At 44.5% G+C, this 20,366-nt stretch overlaps 1 protein-coding gene across 1 annotated transcript in view; it reads right to left on the bottom strand.

Moving 5' to 3' along the window:
• LOC141165299 (uncharacterized) overlaps positions 1 to 20,366 on the bottom strand; it is a 93,722-nt gene that overhangs the window by 56,207 nt on the left and 17,149 nt on the right. The window contains exons 3-4 of the mRNA XM_073650895.1: positions 13,113 to 13,241; positions 952 to 1,002 (exon numbers count right to left, since the gene is read on the bottom strand). Of these exons, the coding sequence (XP_073506996.1) occupies positions 952 to 1,002; positions 13,113 to 13,241 (180 nt within the window). The remainder of the gene's footprint in view (positions 1 to 951; positions 1,003 to 13,112; positions 13,242 to 20,366) is intronic.

Raw genomic sequence — 20,366 nt, 5'->3', positions numbered from 1 at the left:
AAATCCTACTGCCATACAATGCCCGAATGTCAACCTCATACTATATGCTACTAATACTGCCATATAATGTCCACATAAGGCATTCATGTATTTCCCAATACTGTCATACCATGTTCAAATAATACTTCCATATAATGCTCGAATGTCAACCTCATACCGTATGCAAATAATACTGCCATATAGTGTCCACATAAGGCATTAATATATTTCCCAATACTGTCATACCATGTCCAAATAATACTGCCATACAATACCCGAATGTCAACCTCATACCATATGCAAATAATACTAACATATAATGTCCACATAAGGCATTCATGTATTTCCCAATACTATCATACCATGTTCAAATAATACTTCCGTACAATACCTGAATGTCAACCTCATGCCATAGGCAAATAATACTGCCATATAGTGTCCACATAAGGCATTAATATATTTCCCAATACTGTCATACCATGTCCAATAATACTTCCATACAATGCTCGAATGTCAACCTCATACCATATGCAAATAATACTGCCATATAGTGTCCACTTAGGGCAGTCATTTATTTACCAATTCAAGATGTCAGTGGTTGAGTGCCGTGGATTATTCAGTACTGCTGGAATTATTTATTTCCCAGTGCTGCCATTTAAGGTCCAAATAAACTCGCAATACGTGTCCAAATACACAACCACTATGCAATGTCAGTTAGTGAAGGGCTGTAATGAAATTAACGCTAAAGTCCTTGGTGGTCCCCGGCAGTGAAAATTTACAAACTGCACATTCAAGTTGCCCATGAAGGTCCAGTCCTTAGGGTGCCCATGGGATACTGGGCTGGGCCATTGCTGACTTTGCCACACCATAACACGACCATAGTGATTACACAGAGTATTATATTTGCCTATAGAGTAAATGCAGTATCAGTAAATCATGGTGTGCGTATAGGGGATCAATATAAATTCTTACCATGAGTTGTATTCCCTGATTTATCAAAAGACTTTGCAGCTTGATCCATATCTGAAAGAAATATTTTGACAACGACCAGGAGTAAATTAATAGCAATGGGGCCCTTGGCTAAAAGCAAAATGGGCCTGTCCTGGAAATGTTTCATTTGACCACATCATTATTCATGGCTTTTTCATCACCCCTTCCCATTCAAGTCCTGCTTTGCAAACCTAAAAGTCAATATCGACTCTCTAACGAGCCTTGTCACATGACTTAGGACTAAAGTCAATACCAAAATCTCAATTTACAGACACTGTTTGGGGTACTGCCCTTCATCAGTGTAAAGTGTGAGATCTGGTTTGGCTGGGTGAGAGGCGTCTGAAAAGTCTCCTCGCCTCGGCATGTCAGGTTTGACATGTCACTCTCCGCAAGGCGAAACGTTAAGGCCCCGTCACACATAACGAGATCGCTAGCTAGATCGTTAGTGCGTCACGGTTTTGGGATCGCTGGAGAGTCGTTTCGTGATCGCTGGGGAGCTGTCAAACATGCAGAACTTCCCACTTTCACACAGCAGCTATTTCAACGATCCGCACCTTGATAGGGACTGTACTGTATGACAAAGGCGTGCATAAAATCACTTTTCTGCGCCCCCTCATCTCCGATTGGTGGACACTACTGCGTTCTGATTGGGCGGCCTTGGCTTAACATCGCTACTGCGTCTCCGGTCAGACGGGAACACTGGTGTGTGCATTGTTCCTGTACAGATGTATGGATGTCCATATATTTATATGAATATATATACAGGGATGTAAATGGCCATTTATGTGTATGCCTATCTGTATGTTTGAGAGTATGTATGTGTATATATAGTTATCTGTATACGTATGTGTATATGAGTGTGTGTGTGTATATTTATGTACTTAAAAATATGTATGAGTACATGGATGAATCTGTTTACATACGAGTACATGAATGTATATGCGTGTATGTATGTGTGTATCTGTATACGCATGTGTATACATATGTATATATATATATAGACTGCTTACTGCGGTGACTACTGCTACTACTGAAAGAATGAGAAACAAAGCTTCCACCCCCCTCCCACTCCAGCCAGGGACAGACACTATCGTACCTGCACATAAACTCGGCTGCTACAGGGGTATTGCACCTCAAACCAGAGGTGTGGTATTCCACTCCCGGGTAAGGATGGAGTGTGGGACTGAGCTCAGTAGGCTGCATGCACTACATACATCCCATTTCCGGGGGACAGAACTACGGTACTCCCACCAAGTAGATGTGCAGGTACGACAGCGTCTGTCCCTGGCTGGAGTGGGAGGGGTGGTGGAACATCCCAGTAGTGTAGGGGCAGATAGGGGAGGGGCTCTGGGCATAGAGATAGGAGCCCATTGGGTGCTGGTCACCTGGGCTCACACATAGTGGGAGTATATATGGTGGGCACCATCTAGAGATAGGGTCAGTCTGGCAGGAGAGTTCTGAGGGAGAGTTCAGCCAGAGAGGGCTGACAGGGAGCTGTGGCTCCGGCTGGGCCCAGCTCCAGGGCCAGGCCTGAAGCAGAGAGGAAGAAGAAAGGCCCAGAGACGCAGAAAAGAGGGAACCCTAAGATCCCAGAAGCAAACCAAAAAGGGTGAAGGGTTGGCAGAAGAGGGCACCGGATCCCAAGCTGGCGGAGGCAAAAGTAACCCTTAACCAGGAACCGGAGGTCGTGGGCAAGCTTTGCCACGACCCTCACCACATCCACCAGGAAGGTACACCAAGGGTAGGGTCAGGAAAGCCAGAGAAGGTTTTGCCATAGAAGGCCCAAGGGAACCGGACAAAGGTGGATCCCTGGTAGGGACGGCCAGGAGAAAGAGAGAGAAAGGGAAGCTCAGGACCACGCTCCGGAACTGCCTGGGGGTTGGCCGAGTCCAGCACCTGGTGGATGCAGCACGGCTCGGGTGGTCACTCAAGGCCAGAGTGACTGAAGGAACACCAAACCAGGGGAGGAGTCCTGAGGAGATAATTTGCATATTCCCACTGCATTTTGGGGTAAGTGAAGAGTCTCCGCGAGCTCAAAGAACACTGGATTTTGGCTGTTGGAGCTGAAAAGAGGACATCGGTAAACCAGGGGAGGAGTCCTGAGGAGATAATTTGCATATTCCCACTGCATTTTGGGGTAAGTGAAGAGTCTCCGCGAGCTCAAAGAACACTGGATTTTGGCTGTTGGAGCTGAAAAGAGGACATCGGTAAACCAGGGGAGGAGTCCTGAGGAGATAATTTGCATATTCCCACTGCATTTTGGGGTAAGTGAAGAGTCTCCGCGAGCTCAAAGAACACTGGATTTTGGCTGTTGGAGCTGAAAAGAGGACATCGGTAAACCAGGGGAGGAGTCCTGAGGAGATAATTTGCATATTCCCACTGCATTTTGGGGTAAGTGAAGAGTCTCCGCGAGCTCAAAGAACACTGGATTTTGGCTGTTGGAGCTGAAAAGAGGACATCGGTAAACCAGGGGAGGAGTCCTGAGGAGATAATTTGCATATTCCCACTGCATTTTGGGGTAAGTGAAGAGTCTCCGCGAGCTCAAAGAACACTGGATTTTGGCTGTTGGAGCTGAAAAGAGGACATCGGTAAACCAGGGGAGGAGTCCTGAGGAGATAATTTGCATATTCCCACTGCATTTTGGGGTAAGTGAAGAGTCTCCGCGAGCTCAAAGAACACTGGATTTTGGCTGTTGGAGCTGAAAAGAGGACATCGGTAAACCAGGGGAGGAGTCCTGAGGAGATAATTTGCATATTCCCACTGCATTTTGGGGTAAGTGAAGAGTCTCCGCGAGCTCAAAGAACACTGGATTTTGGCTGTTGGAGCTGAAAAGAGGACATCGGTAAACCAGGGGAGGAGTCCTGAGGAGATAATTTGCATATTCCCACTGCATTTTGGGGTAAGTGAAGAGTCTCCGCGAGCTCAAAGAACACTGGATTTTGGCTGTTGGAGCTGAAAAGAGGACATCGGTAAACCGCGCGCCTACCGGCGCGCGCATTTTGAAGCTTTTTTTTAAGCTTTTTTCACTGTTTTCAGAACATTAACAATAAGAACATGGAAGAGTCCAGGAGCCATTTGGTGAGCTGCATATCCTGCTACATGTTCACAGACTTGCCAGTGGAAAAGCCAGACTTCACATGCCAGAAATGCAAGCTTGTGTCCCTGTTGGAGGAAAAGTTGCGAAATCTAGAAGAGAGGTTAACTACCTTGAAAATCATTAAGGAAGGTGAAGAGTTCTTAGACAGAGCAGAATTATCTCTTCATGATTCAGAAAGAGAAGAAATTCTCTCTGCACCTGAGGAAACAGAGGAATGGAAGCCTGTGACCCACAGAAGCCGGAGGATCGAGAGGCAGTCAGCACCCATACTGCTCAGGAACCAGTACCAGGCTCTCACGCAGGAGAACCATGAAGAAATACAGCAAGATAAGACTTTGCCAGCAATGAATAACCTTGTAAGCCCTCAGAATCCTCCTGGATGGAGAAAGAAGAATGTTGTGAAGAAAAAACGGAGAGTGGTGGTCATGGGGGATTCCCTGTTAAGAGGAACAGAGGCCGCTATCTGCAGACCAGACATAACCTCAAGAGAAATGTGCTGTCTTCCAGGAGCAAAAATTAAAGATGTGTCTGACAGGATATCAAGACTCTTCAGACCTACAGATCACTACCCATTCCTGCTAATACATGTGGGGACAAATGACACCGCAAGAAAGGACCTGGAAACCATCTGCAGTGACTTTGAAGACTTAGGCAAGAAAGTGAAAGAATTGGGAGCGCAGGTGGTCTTCTCATCCATCCTCCCAGTGGATGGCCATGGAACAATGAGGTGGAATAAGATTCTACAGGTGAACAACTGGCTACGTCGATGGTGCCGTCAACAAGGATTTGGATTTCTGGATCACGGAATGAATTACCTATACGATGGACTACTTGCTAGAGATGGGGTGCACCTTACGAAGACTGGAAAACATGTATTTGGAAGTCGCCTTGCTACACTCATCAGGAGAGCTTTAAACTAGAACAATGTGGGAAGGGAAGCAAAAGGCCAGAAAAAGCCATACAGCTGACAAATACTATTGAGATCTCTGCTACTGGAAGTGGAAAGGAAGAACAAAGACAAAAAAATCTAAATAATAAAAATATGGGAGGAAGAGAAACCAATCACAAACTAAAATGTTTTTATACAAATGCACAAAGCATGGGCAACAAACAAGGAGAATTGGAAGTACTAACACAGGAAAAGAAATATGATGTCATTGGAATCACTGAAACTTGGTGGGACGATACACATGATTGGAATAAAAGGCTAAAAGGATACAACTTATTTGCAAGAAACAGACTTGATAAACGAGGAGGAGGTGTTGCATTGTATGTTAGAAAAGCATATATCTGCACAGAGATTGAAGCTTCAGAGACTGGGAGTTCTGTGGAAACTGTTTGGGTAAGAATACAAGGAGAGAACAACGGAAAGGACACCATTGTAGGCATTTACTACAGGCCACCTGGGCAAGCTGAAGATATGGATGAACTCTTTATGTATCAAATGACCAAGTTCTCCAAAAAATATGACGTAGTGGTCATGGGAGATTTCAACTATCCAGACATTTGTTGGGAATCTCTCTCAAGTAAAACTAACAGGTCAAGCAAATTCTTATCCTCTCTTGCGGACAACTTTATCTTCCAAAAGGTAGGGGAGAAAACAAGGGGATCTGCTACTTTGGATCTAATTCTTATAAACAGGGAGGAAATGGTTGAGGAGGTAAAGGTGGCTGGGACCCTAGGAGGCAGCGATCATGCTATTATAGAATTTTGGATAACTAGAGGAGGAAGACATGTGAAGACTCAAACTTCAAGGTTAGATTTTAGAAAGGCAGATTTTAAGAGACTCAGAAAGAGAATAGGAGGGATCCAATGGCTGGATGTCCTTAAGGACAAAAATGTCCAGGAAGGATGGGAAATTTTTAAAAATGAGATTCTCAAAGCACAATCGTTAACAATCCCGAAAAGTAGGAAGAATGGGAAGCATTTAAGGAAACCAGGATGGATGAACACAGAACTTAAACACATGCTAAAAAGAAAGAAAGAAATGTTTATTAAATGGAAAGAGGGAGGCATATCTAAAGAAGATTATAATGCAGTCTGCAGATCCTGCAGGGCACGTATCAGGTTAGCTAAAGCTGACAATGAATTAAGGCTTGCAAGAGATGTCAAAAGCAATAAAAAAGGATTTTGGGGGTATGTCAAAAGTAAAAGAAAAGTCAAAGATGCTATAGGATTTTTACAGGATGAAAATGGAGAAATGGTAAGAGAGGATGTTGAGAAGGCCGAACTTTTTAATTCCTATTTTGCATCTGTTTTCTCTCAGAAAGAAAGTGTAACATCAACTGATCTTCACTGTCCTTTTAAAGGAATAGAGGAATCCAAGTTATCAGTAAACAGAAAGATTGTGAGGGAATATTTAGCTAACATAAATGAGTTCAAGTCTCCAGGTCCAGATGAATTACACCCCAGAGTACTGAAGGAGATTGTAGAAGAAATTTTAGAACCACTCTCCATAATCTTTGAAAATTCTTGGAGAACAGGAGAAGTCCCAGAAGACTGGAGAAGAGCAAATGTTGTTCCTATCTTCAAAAAGGGGAAGAAGGTGGACCCAGGGAACTATAGGCCGGTGAGTCTGACTTCTATACCAGGAAAGATCTTTGAACAAATTATTAAACAACATGTATGTAAGTACATGGATAAGAATGAAGTGATTAACCAGAGTCAGCATGGGTTTGTAACTAACAAGTCATGTCAGACTAACTTAATTTCCTTCTATGACAGAATCACTGACTGGGTGGATCAGGGAAATGCTGTAGATATAGTATATCTTGACTTCAGCAAAGCATTTGACAAAGTATCTCACATCATCCTTATTGAAAAAATGACCAAGTATGCAATGGACCAGGCAACTGTTAGGTGGATTCATAACTGGCTTAGTGATCGGACTCAAAGGGTGGTTGTAAATGGCTTCACATCCAGCTGGATGAATGTCTCAAGTGGGGTACCACAGGGCTCCGTCCTGGGACCTGTATTGTTCAACATCTTTATCAATGATTTAGATGAAGGAATTGAGGGTAAACTGATTAAATTTGCTGATGACACAAAGCTAGGAGGGATAGCTAATACTAGAGAAGAGAGAGAGAGGATTCAAAAAGACCTAAATAAACTGGAGCAGTGGGCAGCAACCAACAGAATGGTTTTTAACAGGGAAAAATGCAAAGTACTACATCTGGGCAATAAAAATGAAAAAAGCATATACAGAATGGGAGGAATAGAGCTAAGCAACAGTACATGTGAAAAAGACTTAGGTATACTAATAGATCATAGACTGAACATGAGTCAACAGTGTGATGCAGCAGCAAAAAAGGCAAATACAATTCTGGGATGTATTAACAGAAGCATACAGTCTAGATCACGTGAAGTCATTATCGGTCTTTACTCCTCTTTGGTCAGACCTCATCTGGAATACTGTGTACAGTTTTGGGCACCACATTTTAAAAAAGACATAGACAAACTGGAGCAAGTTCAGAGAAGAGCGACCAGAATGGTGACTGGTCTGCAAACCATGTCCTATGAGGAACGGTTGCAGGATTTGGGAATGTTTAGCTTGCAAAAAAGAAGACTGAGAGGAGACTTAATAGCTGTCTACAAATATGTCAAGGGCTGTCACATTGTAGAAGGATCATCTTTATTCTCATTTGCACAAGGAAAGACTAGAAGCAATGGGATGAAACTAAATGGGAGGAGACACAGATTAGATATTAGAAAAAACTTTTTGACAGTTAGGGTGATTAATGAGTGGAACAGGCTGCCACGAGAGGTGGTGAGTTCCCCTTCAATGGACGTCTTCAAACAGAGACTGGACAGACATCTGTCTGAGATGATCTAGTGAATCCTGCTTTGAGCAGGGGGTTGGACCAGATGACCCAGGAGGTCCCTTCCAACTCTACCATTCTATGATTCTATGATTCTATGACCTGTGAGTAAAAACCCTGAAACTGCATCTCACGTCTCTGACTCTCCTTTCTGCACTATCACTACCCCCATCATCCGCACCAGCTGCCCTGAGGCCATACCCCTCCCGTTGGGGGTTATACCACCATCGCTGCACCCATACTACCGGCCTCAGCGGACTGTTCTGCAGCGGCGGCCTTGTGACCGCAAATCAACGGGTGGCGTAGTCGACACAGAAACAACATCTACCAAGACTGCCACACACTTAGTTTGACACCCTGGGCACGGACCGGGTTACCGCCACGAGACTACTACCCCCATCTGATCCGGCTCCGGGTAAGCCCCCGTGCGCGCGATGCCGCACGACACAGCAGGCCCAGGGGCGCGTCAACTGCTTTGCATACTCTTGGCATTCTCTTGATGAGTTTCAAGAGGTAGTCACCGGAAATGGTTTTCACTTCACAGGTGTGCCCTGTCAGGTTTAATAAGTGGGATTTCTTTCCTTATAAATGGGGTTGGGACCATCAGTTGTGCTGTGCAGAAGTCTGGTGGAGACACAGCTGATAGTCCCACTGAATAGACTGTTAGAATTTGTATTATGGCAAGAAAAAAGCAACTAAGTAAAGAAAAACGAGTAGCCATCGTTACTTTAAGAAATGAAGCTCAGTCAGTCCGAAAAATTGGGCAAACTTTGAAAGTGTCCCCAAGTGCAGTTGCAAAATCCATCAAGCGCTACAAAGAAATTGGCTCACATGAGGACCGCCCCAGGAAAAGAAGACCTCATGTCACCTCTGCTTCTGAGGATAATTTTATCCCAGTCACCAGCCTCAGAAATCGAAGGTTAACAGCAGCTCAGATTAGAGACCAGGTCAATGCCACACAGAGTTCTAGCGGCAGACACATCTCTTCAACAACTGTTAAGAGGAGACTTTTTGCAGCAGGTCTTCATGGTAAAATAGCTGCTAGGAAGCCACTGCTAAGGACAGGCAACAAGCAGGAGAGACAAGTTTGGGCTAAGAACACAATGAATGGACATTAGACCAGTGGAAATCTGTGCTTTGGTCTGATGAGTCCAAATTTGAGATCTTTGGTTCCAACTACCGTGTCTTTGTGCGACGCAGAAAAGGCGAACGGATAGACTCTACATGCCTGGTTCCCACCGTGAAGCATGGAGGAGGAGGTGTGATGGTGTGGGGGTGCTTTTCTGGTGACACTGTTGGAGATTGATTCAAAATTGAAGGCATACTGAACCAGCATGGCTACCACAGCATCTTGCAGCGGCATGCTATTCCATCCAGTTTGCGTTTAGTTGGACCATCATTTATTTTTCAACAGGACAATGACCCCAAACACACCTCCAGGCTGTGTAAGGGCTATTTGACCAAGAAGGAGAGTGATGGGGTGCTACGCCAGATGACCTGGCCTCCACAGTCAGCAGACCTGAACCCAATCGAGATGGTTTGGGGTGAGCTGGACCGCAGAGTGAAGGCAAAAGGGCCAACAAGTGCTAAGCATCTCTGGGAACTCCTTCAAGATTGTTGGAAGACCATTTCCGCTGACTACCTCTTGAAGCTCATCAAGAGAATGCCAAGAGTGTGCAAAGCAGTCATCAAAGCAAAAGGTGGCTACTTTGAAGAACATAGAATATAAGACATATTTTCAGTTGTTTCACACTTTTTTGTTAAGTATATAATTCCACATGTGTTAATTCATAGTTTTGATGCCTTCATTGTGAATTTACAATTTTCATAGTCATGAAAATACAGAAAAATCTTTAAATGAGGTGTGTCCAAACTTTTGGTCTGTACTGTACATACACACATACATACAGTGCCTACAAGTAGTATTCAACCCCCTGCAGATTTAGTTGGTTGACACATGCGGAATTAACTTGGCATTGTGACATTTGTACTGTAGATCAGCCTGGAAGTGGGAAATGCACTGCAGCAAATTTTGTTTTTGTTTTTGTTTTTTGTTTTTTTTTAAAACGTTAAAAGTTAATTCAGAGTGTCATTTATTATTCAACCCCTCAAACCACAAGAATTCTGTTTGGTCCCCCTAAAGTATTAAGAAGTAGTTCAGGCACCAAGAATAATGAGCTTCACATGTGTGGATTAAAGATCTCTTTTGCCAGCCTTTTCTGACTATTTAAGACCCTCCCCAAACTTGAGAACAGCACTCAGACATGGTCAACATGGGAAAGACAAAGGAGCATTCCAAGGCCATCAGAGACAAGATCGTGGAGGGTCACAAGGCTGGCAAGGGGTACAAAACCCTTTCCAAGGAGTTGGGCCTACCTGTCTCCACTGTTGGGAGCATCATCCGTAAGTGGAAGGCTTATGGAACTACTGTTAGCCTTCCACGGCCTGGACAGCCTTTGAAAGTGTCCTCCCGTGCCAAGGCCAGGCTTGTCCGAAGAGTCAAGGCTAACCCAAGGACAACAAGGAAGGAGCTCCGGGAAGATCTCATGGCAGTGGGGACATTGGTTTCAGTCAATACCATAAGTAACGTACTCCACCGCAATGGTCTCCGTTCCAGACGAGCCCGTAAGGTACCTTTACTTTCAAAGCGTCATGTCAAGGCTCGTCTACAGTTTGCTCATAATCACTTGGAGGACTCTGAGACAGACTGGTTCAAGGTTCTATGGTCTGATGAGACCAAGATCGACATCTTTGGTGCCAACCACACACGTGACGTTTGGAGACTGGATGGCACTGCATACGACCCCAAGAATACCATCCCTACAGTCAAGCATGGTGGTGGCAGCATCATGCTGTGGGGCTGTTTCTCAGCCAAGGGGCCTGGCCATCTGGTCCGCATCCATGGGAAGATGGAAAGCACGGCCTACCTGGAGATTTTGGCCAAGAACCTCCGCTCCTCCATCAAGGATCTTAAGATGGGTCGTAATTTCATCTTCCAACAAGACAACGACCCAAAGCACACAGCCAAGAAAACCAAGGCCTGGTTCAAGAGGGAAAAAGTCAAGGTGTTGGAGTGGCCTAGTCAGTCTCCTGACCTTAACCCAATTGAAAACTTGTGGAAGGAGCTCAAGAATAAAGTCCACATGAGACACCCAAAGAACCTAGATAACTTGGAGAAGATCTGCATGGAGGAGTTGGCCAAGATAACTCCACAGACCTGTGCCGGCCTGATCAGGTCTTATAAAAGACGATTATTAGCTGTAATTGCAAACAAGGGTTATTCCACAAAATATTAAACATAGGGGTTGTATAATAATTGACTCACACTTTTATGTTTAAAATGTAATAAAATTCAACTGAGCAACATAACTTTTTGGTTTGTAAGATTTATGCTTCTGTTCATAAAACCTACTCTTGTTTGCAGTTTGAAGGCTCTAACTTATTTGCATCTTATCAAACCAGCTAAATCTGCAGGGGGTTGAATACTACTTGTAGGCACTGTACATACACGCATATACATTCGTGTACTCGTATGTAAACAGATTCATCCATGTACTCATACATATTTTTAAGTACATAAATATACACACACACACTCATATACACATACGTATACAGATAACTATATATACACATACATACTCTCAAACATACAGATAGGCATACACATAAATGGCCATTTACATCCCTGTATATATATTCATATAAATATATGGACATCCATACATCTGTACAGGAACAATGCACACACCAGTGTTCCCGTCTGACCGGAGACGCAGTAGCGATGTTAAGCCAAGGCCGCCCAATCAGAACGCAGTAGTGTCCACCAATCGGAGATGAGGGGGCGCAGAAAAGTGATTTTATGCATGCCTTTGTCATACAGTACAGTCCCTATCAAGGTGCGGATCGTTGAAATAGCTGCTGTGTGAAAGCGTCCCAACGACTGCCGAGATCGTTAGTTAGATCGCTGGGGCGGCCGAAATCGTTGGGAAGTTCTGCATGTTTGACAGCTCCCCAGCGATCACGAAATGACTCTCCAGCGATCCCAAAACCGTGACGCACTAACGATCTCGCTAGCGATCTCGTTATGTGTGACGGGGCCTTAACTCTTGTAGTTCGCCTCACTATGTACTGTATCAGCAGACATAAAATAGATAAGGGCAGAGTAGGACCTGGTCCCGATTGTTAAGACACCCGTCCATGGAAAGCTATGTAAACAAAATGAACAGCCCAAAAGTGGGAGCCATGCCCCTGTTTGTATAGTGTGCAAAAATCTAAACCAAAACCAAAAAATGGAGCCAGAGCATATGTTGTGTAATTCATAGGTGTGCATTCATTCATTTTTGAGCTGTTCATTTTGGTTATATAGCTTTCCACAGGCGGTGTCTGAACAGTCGGGACCAGTCTTACTCTGCCCTTATCTATTTTTATATCTGCTGAACACATAGGGAGGTGAAATACAAGAGTTAGGTACCATCCCAATTGGGGTTCACTTTGTCGTGGTGGGATGGCTTTTACATTTTTTTTTATAAAAACAGTCTTAACTAAGTACCCTGTGTTATTTACATGTACCATTACTAATCATTTACTTACAGAGTATTTGCTCATTTTGTTTTCATCTTAGGTTCTGTTTGTTAAATGGCCACTGTGTGAATGCACACCTATGCATTGCACTTATACCAACATATAGTATGCTCTGGCTCAATTTTTTGGTTCTGGCTTATCTAATCCTTGCAGCCAAAGAAACCATACTTAATGGCGTACCTATATGAAAAAGTAGACATATATTGCAGTAATGTACAAGCTGTGGCGCTCCTTATATGACCTGACAACTAGCATTCAGTTATGCAACAGACAGAGGGCAACTACCTGGAAAATCCATGCCAGAATGACTGTATAATACTTAGTTATTGTTTACATTTAATCTCCTTCTGCCTTTCCTGATTGAAAGATCCTCAGTGTCCCTCCTCTCTGCTGAGATCTCACATTGCTCAGTACAAGCTGCACTGTCAGGGCTGGTTGGGAGAGAACCCTAATACTCTTGGACTTATGAGCTCTCTCTTTAGATGGACTCATAAAATGTCATCTTAATATCAGGATTAAACAGTTATTCTGACATAGATTGTCAAAGTAAGCACATCAATCTCATCAAACCTATTTAATAATGTATACTGCTTGTATTGTGAAATCTGGTCACATATCCACTTTCATTTCTACAGTTTCTTTACATTTTAGTTGCAGGTCTTCTTTGCCTGTGGTTTCGTTCCCCTTCTTCAAGCGTTCTGGTACAGCAAGTACTTTCCTGTTGTCAATCACATTCTCATAGTCATCAGCGTCGTCATCAGATATTCCACAGACTGAGGACAAGAAGACACATTCACATTATGAAACCTGATGAAGGAGTAGGTCAGTTTCTGACAACCTAATTAAGCCACCTTTTAGGCTTCCGATTACTGTTTCAATACCCGGACCTTTTTTGGTTCTAGTGCCTTGATCTTAGGTGACCATTAGAGATGAGCGTTGTTCTACTCGAACTGTTCGCCAATCTCAAATTCGAGCTGTTTTGGGCGGTGTTCGAGCCGGTCGGCGAACACGAACAATTTGAGAAAAATTCGGCTGTTCGAGGTTATGTTCGATAACTGTTCGTGCACCAAAATCATAACTGGATTTTTTCTCAGTAATGATGAAAATTAATGTTAATACGCAGTTTGAGTGTACAGCGGGGCGGGGGGAGGGGCAGGGGATGGATCTCTGCAGGAACAATGAAGATCTCCATTTTTTTTTCTCTTTCCCGCATTTGCAGTGGGGAGGTGCAATCTGTCAGCCTATCAGCAGCGCACACACGGAGCGAAGTGCTTTTTTCACACAAGCAAGGGCATGTGTGATTGGCAGTGTATGTCACATGTCCTTCCCCTATAAGACCATGCCATTTTCCCCGTCGCCACCATTTTCTCACTGCTGCAGCTGCGTGTTAGACGGCACCGCTGTTGCTGTGTGCGCTATACCTTGTTAATTTCAAGCCAATTTTCGCACAAATATACAGATAGCTTGGGAGTAGGGAATAGTTGTGATTGCAGTCCTTTTAAGGACTAGGTTACAGCATTTCCTACGACTTTTATCAAGCAGGTCTGTGCTCTTAAATAGATAGATTGTGGGAGTAAAGACTAATTGTAATTGGAGTCCTTTTCAGGACTAGGTTACATCAGTTCCTATCAGTTTTTGCCAGGCAGGTCTGTGCCAGTGCTGTGCAAGTTTTTTTCACAGCATTTGGCTGAATCTAGCAAAGCTAATCCTTTTTGGCCTATTGCAGAGTGTGTTAGTCAGTGGAGTAGCCTATCTGTGTTGCAAGCTACACCACCTGTGTATAGAATACCAATTTTTTTACTGCACCTAGTGAAGTAAAATCTTTTGGGCATAGCATCATTCTATTAGTCCATCTATACTGACCTCCATCAGGTTGCAAATTAAAAATATTTTTTTTCTGCATCTAGCTCTGAAAAAATATTTGGGCTTCTAGCAGTATGTGGGACTTGGTCTATTAGTCCATCTATACTGACCTCCATCAGGTTGCAAATTAAAAATAATTTTTTTCTGCATCTAGCTCTGAAAAAATATTTGGGCTTCTAGCAGTGTGTGGGACTTGGTCTATTAGTCCATCTATACTGACCTCCATCAGGTTGCAAATTAAAAATAATTTTTTTCTGCATCTAGCTCTGAAAAAATATTTGGGCTTCTAGCAGTGTGTGGGACTTGGTCTATTAGTCCATCTATACTGACCTCCATCAGGTTGCAAATTGAATAAAAAAAATTTTCTGCATCTAGCTCTGAAAAAATATTTGGGCTTCTAGCGGTGTGTGGGACTTGGTCTATTAGTCCATCTATACTGACCTCCATCAGGTTGCAAATTAAAAATAATTTTTTTCTGCATCTAGCTCTGAAAAAATATTTGGGCTTCTAGCAGTGTGTGGGACTTGGTCTATTAGTCCATCTATACTGACCTCCATCAGGTTGCAAATTAAAAATAATTTTTTTCTTCATTTAGCTCTGAAAAAATATTTGGGCTTCTAGCAGTGTGTGGGACTTGGTCTATTAGTCCATCTATACTGACCTCCATCAGGTTGCAAATTGAATAAAAAAATTTTCTGCATCTAGCTCTGAAAAAATATTTGGGCTTCTAGCGGTGTGTGGGACTTGGTCTATTAGTCCATCTATACTGACCTCCATCAGGTTGCAAATTAAAAATAATTTTTTTCTGCATCTAGCTCTGAAAAAATATTTGGGCTTCTAGCAGTGTGTGGGACTTGGTCTATTAGTCCATCTATACTGACCTCCATCAGGTTGCAAATTAAAAATAATTTTTTTCTTCATTTATCTCTGAAAAAATATTTGGGCTTCTAGCAGCGTGTGGGACTTGTTCTATTAGTCCATCTATACTGACCTCCATCAGGTTGCAAATTAAAAATAATTTTTTTCTGCATCTAGCTCTGAAAAAATATTTGGGCTTCTAGCAGTGTGTGGGACTTGGTCTATTAGTCCATCTATACTGACCTCCATCAGGTTGCAAATTAAAAATAATTTTTTTCTTCATTTATCTCTGAAAAAATATTTGGGCTTCTAGCAGCGTGTGGGACTTGTTCTATTAGTCCATCTATACTGACCTCCATCAGGTTGCAAATTAAAAATAATTTTTTTCTGCATCTAGCTCTGAAAAAATATTTGGGCTTCTAGCGGTGTGTGGGACTTGGTCTATTAGTCCATCTATACTGACCTCCATCAGGTTGCAAATTAAAAATAATTTTTTTCTGCATCTAACCCAGCCAATAGTTTTGGCCTAATACCACAGTTTGGCCACTCAGCTCTGCTCGGTTACCATCCATTGTTTTTTTGTGCAAACAACTCCAGAGTTGTGAATTAGTTAACCACCAAAATGAGTGGAAAAAGGCCTGCTGCTGGTGGAAAGGGGAATAGGCGTGTTGGGAAGGGGAAAAAAGGTTGTGTTCGTGGGGTAGGTGCAGAAGAAAGACCATCTTCCAGCCAAACTAAAATGTCTACTTCTTTTAGCGGACAATGTGATAAGATCCCTTTCTTACGGCCACGCCAATCGCTACAAATTCCAGATGAGGCACAAAAACAGCAGGTGCTTCAACGGATATCAAGTGCTCCTTTAAGTGGGCTCTCCTCCACATCAACTTCAACATCACAAATACTCCAGTCCTCAAAGGTGTCACCCAAATCGCACTTGCTTCCTCACAGCTCCCAAATCTCCAGCTGCCCGTCTGAGTATGAGGTAGAACAGATGGTTGAGTCTGCAGAGCTGTTTACTCATACTATAGCCTGGGAATCAGAGGTCGACTCCAGCGCTTCTGTGAATCCAGACGAGGAAATGATCTGCACTGATGCCCAGAATCTTTATGAGTCGGATCCAGGACCAGACGCAGAAGGTTCTGACCATAATGTAGACCCTCATTCCCAAACTGTAACTCCTGTTGGTGGAGACAATGAGGAAGACGATGATAAGACTCAAATACCTGATTGGAGCGACAACTTTAGTTTTTTGTCAGGGCAGGAACAGGTTGGCTCTGAGGACGACGGGTGTGATAACGCACAGGGTGATGATGATGAGGTCGGAGATCCCACTTACTGTCAACCCACAGTCAGCCAAGAGATGAGGTCAGCAGAGGAGGTGGAGGAAGATGCTAGTGACGACGAGGTCAGGTTGCGCCTTCCTGGACAGAGACGTAGTACTGGAAGCACGTCAACAACTGCATCCTCAAACACAACTCTGCCTCTCACCACAAGTCGTGGTGGCTCTTCAGGTCGCATGGGTGCTAAGCCTTGCATAGCCTGGGCATTTTTTCAGATCGATAAAGATGACCCAACTCGTGTTATCTGTAACATTTGTCAGCAAAAGCTAAGTAGAGGCCAAAAAATACATAGTTTGAGTACTTCATGCATGAACCGGCACATGGACATGAAGCATAAGTTGCAGTGGGAAGCTCAGTGTGCTACAATGCGGCCTAGCCGGCCGGGCCAGCCACCGTCTGCCATATCTTGTGCATCCGCGGCCTCTTCATCCTCTGTGACTGGGGGGACAGCAGTCACACCTGTTTTGGGGCGCAAACCTGCCACCTCTTTACCCGCAACAGCCAGCGTGATTGGCAGGTCATCATTTTCTTTGGAGGTGGTAACACCAGCTGGTCTTGAGCGCTGTCCGACATCGATAGCACCACCTTTGGATCAAGGCAACCTAACATGTCCGCCTGCATCTTCCTCACAGACCGGCAGTTTGCCGGGGACACCCTTATCAACCCCGTCTAAGCACAATAGCCAGCCCTCGGTCCCTCAGATGTGGACAAGTAAAAGACCATTTCCTCCTAGCCATGAGAAAGCTAAGAGGTTGAATTTCACCATCTGCAAGCTCTTGGCTACAGAAATGCTGCCTTTCCGCCTGGTGGACACAGAGGATTTTCGAGACCTTATGTCCGTCGCAGTGCCCCAGTACCAGATGCCCAGTCGGCACTACTTCTCAAAGAAAGGTGTGCCTGCGCTCCACCAGCATGTCGCACACAACATCACCGCTTCTTTGAGAAACTCTGTGTGTGACAGGGTGCATTTCACCACAGACACTTGGACGAGTAGGCATGGACAGGGGCGTTACATGTCGCTGACTGGGCACTGGGTAACTATGGTGACAGCAGGACAAGGGGCTGCTGTCCAAGTCTTGCCGTCCCCACGAGTTGTGCGTCAATCCTCTTTATGTCAAAGTTCCTCCACTGCTTCTGCCTCCTCAACCTCCTCTCGGTCTTCCACCTGCACCCAAAGCCTGTCTGGTCATGCCACAAGCTTTCTAACTGCGCAGAAGGGATCCTGCACACCTCCTTACTATGCTGGCAGTAGGGCTCAACGTCATCAGGCGGTTTTTACATTGAAATGTCTGGGAAATGTGAGTCACACAGCTGAGGAGTTGTGGTCAGCTCTGGAGAACCAATTTCATGAATGGTTGTCTCCACTGGACCTGAAACCAGGGAAGGCCGTGTGCGACAATGCTGCAAACCTGGGTGCGGCCCTTCGCCGGGGCAATGTCACACACGTGCCTTGTATGGCTCACGTGTTGAACCTGGTTGTCCAGCAATTTTTAGCCCACTATCCCAGACTAGATGGCCTTCTGCAGAGGGCACGGTCGCTGTGTGCTCACTTCCGCCGTTCGCATCCCGCAGCTCAGCGACTTACATCTCTACAGAAGTCGTTGGGCCTGCCACTTCACCGGCTAAAATGCGATGTGCCTACCCGGTGGAATTCAACTCTGCACATGTTGCAGCGACTGTGGCAGCACCGACAAGCCCTGGTGCAATACGTTCTGACGTATAGCCTGGGCCAACGAGATCCAGAGGTGGGGCAAATCACGCTGGAGGAGTGGTCTCAGATCAGGGACCTATGCACCCTTCTGCACAGTTTTGAAATGGCGACGAAGATGTTTAGTGCTGACGATGCCATTATCAGCATGACTATTCCGGTGATTTACATGCTGGAGCACATGTTAAACAGAATTCGGAGTCAGGTGGTGGCACAAGAGGAGGTGGAGGAAGTAGAGGAGGAGGAGTTGTATGCGGAAGGGCTAACATCTGCAAGGTCCAGACGGTCGGCAGCACCAAGGCGGCAGGCATGTGAGGGTGGGGGAGATGATTTTACCAGGGCGCATGGTAGCAGCCAAACTAGTGAGGAAGGTGCAGGAGCCCAGGAAGAAGTGGAGGACGAACTGATGGAAGACTCATCAGATGAGGGAGACCTTGATCACATTTCTGTTGTGCGAGGTTGGGGGGAGAGGACAGAGGAAGGAAGCATGATTGTTACCTCGCCACCAACACAACAGGGACTTGGTGCTCCTGGATGCGCAACACACATGAGTGCCTTCTTGCTGCACTACCTGCAACATGACCCTCGAATTGTGAGAATTAGAAATAATCCTGACTACTGGGTTGCCACACTGTTAGATCCCCGGTACAAAAGTAAATTTGCAGAAATTATTCCTGCCATAGAAAGGGATGCACGCATGCAGGAGTATCAGCAGAGACTGTTGCAGAATCTTACATGTGCTTTTCCACAAAATACCAGTGGTGCACGTAGTGAATCTCACAGTTCCAACTTGCCAACCGTGGGACCGTCAAGTGTTCAGCACTCAAACCATAACAGAACCACAGTATCTGCTGGTAACATCAATTTTGCGGAATCATTTCACCACTTTTTTAGCCCATCCTTTGCAAGGCCACAGGAGACAAGAAGTCTGACACATAGTCAACGCCTAGAGACGATGGTACAGGAGTATCTCCAAGTAAACATTGAAGCCACGACTGTGTCACTGGACCCTTGCTCTTTTTGGGCTTCCAATCTGGATAAATGGCCGGAGCTAGCCACTTACGCCTTGGAGATCTTGTCATGCCCCGCAGCCAGCGTTCTGTCTGAACGTGTGTTCAGCGCTGCTGGTGGTGTGCTGACAGATAAGCGCACGCGGCTCTCCACTGATAATGTAGACAGACTCACGTTCATAAAGATGAACAAATCATGGATCCGAAACGACTTTTCTACCCCTGTGTCATCCTGGGGAGAGTAAAAGCTTGATGATTGGTTAAAATCACCCTACCAACCGTTTTAAGCTTTCAAATTACTAATCATGTTTATCTGTATCTTGACTGGAAAATAATTTGGGCTTTGTAGCAGTGTGCAGCACTGATCCTATTAGGCCATCTATAATAAGCTTCACCAGATTTAAAATTAAAAATAATTTTTAGCTGCATCTAGCCCGGAAAATAATTTTGGGGCTCCGAGATGCGCAAGACACATAAGTGCCTTCTTGCTGCACTACCTGCAGCATGACCCTCATATTGTCAGAATTCGAAGTAATCATGACTACTGGGTTGCCACACTCTTAGATCCCCCAAACTTTTCGATCAACCTTTTCATTTTAATAAAGACCAAAAAAATGGTCATTTTTGAAATTATAAGCATTAGCAGGTTGTTAGAAACTGAAATCAAACAGTTTTCAACTCAAAACTTTATTCTAGGTGATGTTACATTTTCACATAGGACCCCTTGTTCGAAAGGAGCTTCTGAACTCTCTCGTCCATTGAATTTGTCAGGTTTTGGATGGTTTCTGCTTCAATTGTTTTGCATGAGGACAGAATACCCTCCCAGAGCTGTTGCTTAGATGTGAACTGCCTCCCGCCATCATAGACACTCCTTTTAATGATGCTCCAAAGGTTCTGAATGGGGTAGAGGTCAGGGGAGCATGGGGGTCACACCATAAGTTTGTCCCCTTTTATGCCCATATCAGCCAGAGATGCAGATGTTTTATGTGCAGCATGAGATGGTGCATTATCATGCAGAAAAATGATCTTGCTGTGAAATACACGGTTCTTCTTCTTGAACCATGGCAGGAAGTGCTGTTTGAGAAAATCCACATACATTATGGAGTTCATCTTTAGCGC

Source organism: Phyllobates terribilis, unplaced genomic scaffold (assembly GCF_046119375.1).
Source record: "Phyllobates terribilis strain yellow unplaced genomic scaffold, ASM4611937v1 Scaffold_11__3_contigs__length_659146591, whole genome shotgun sequence".
NCBI classification, from domain to species: Eukaryota; Metazoa; Chordata; class Amphibia; order Anura; family Dendrobatidae; genus Phyllobates; species Phyllobates terribilis.
This window is presented reverse-complemented; position numbering and strand designations above follow the sequence as displayed.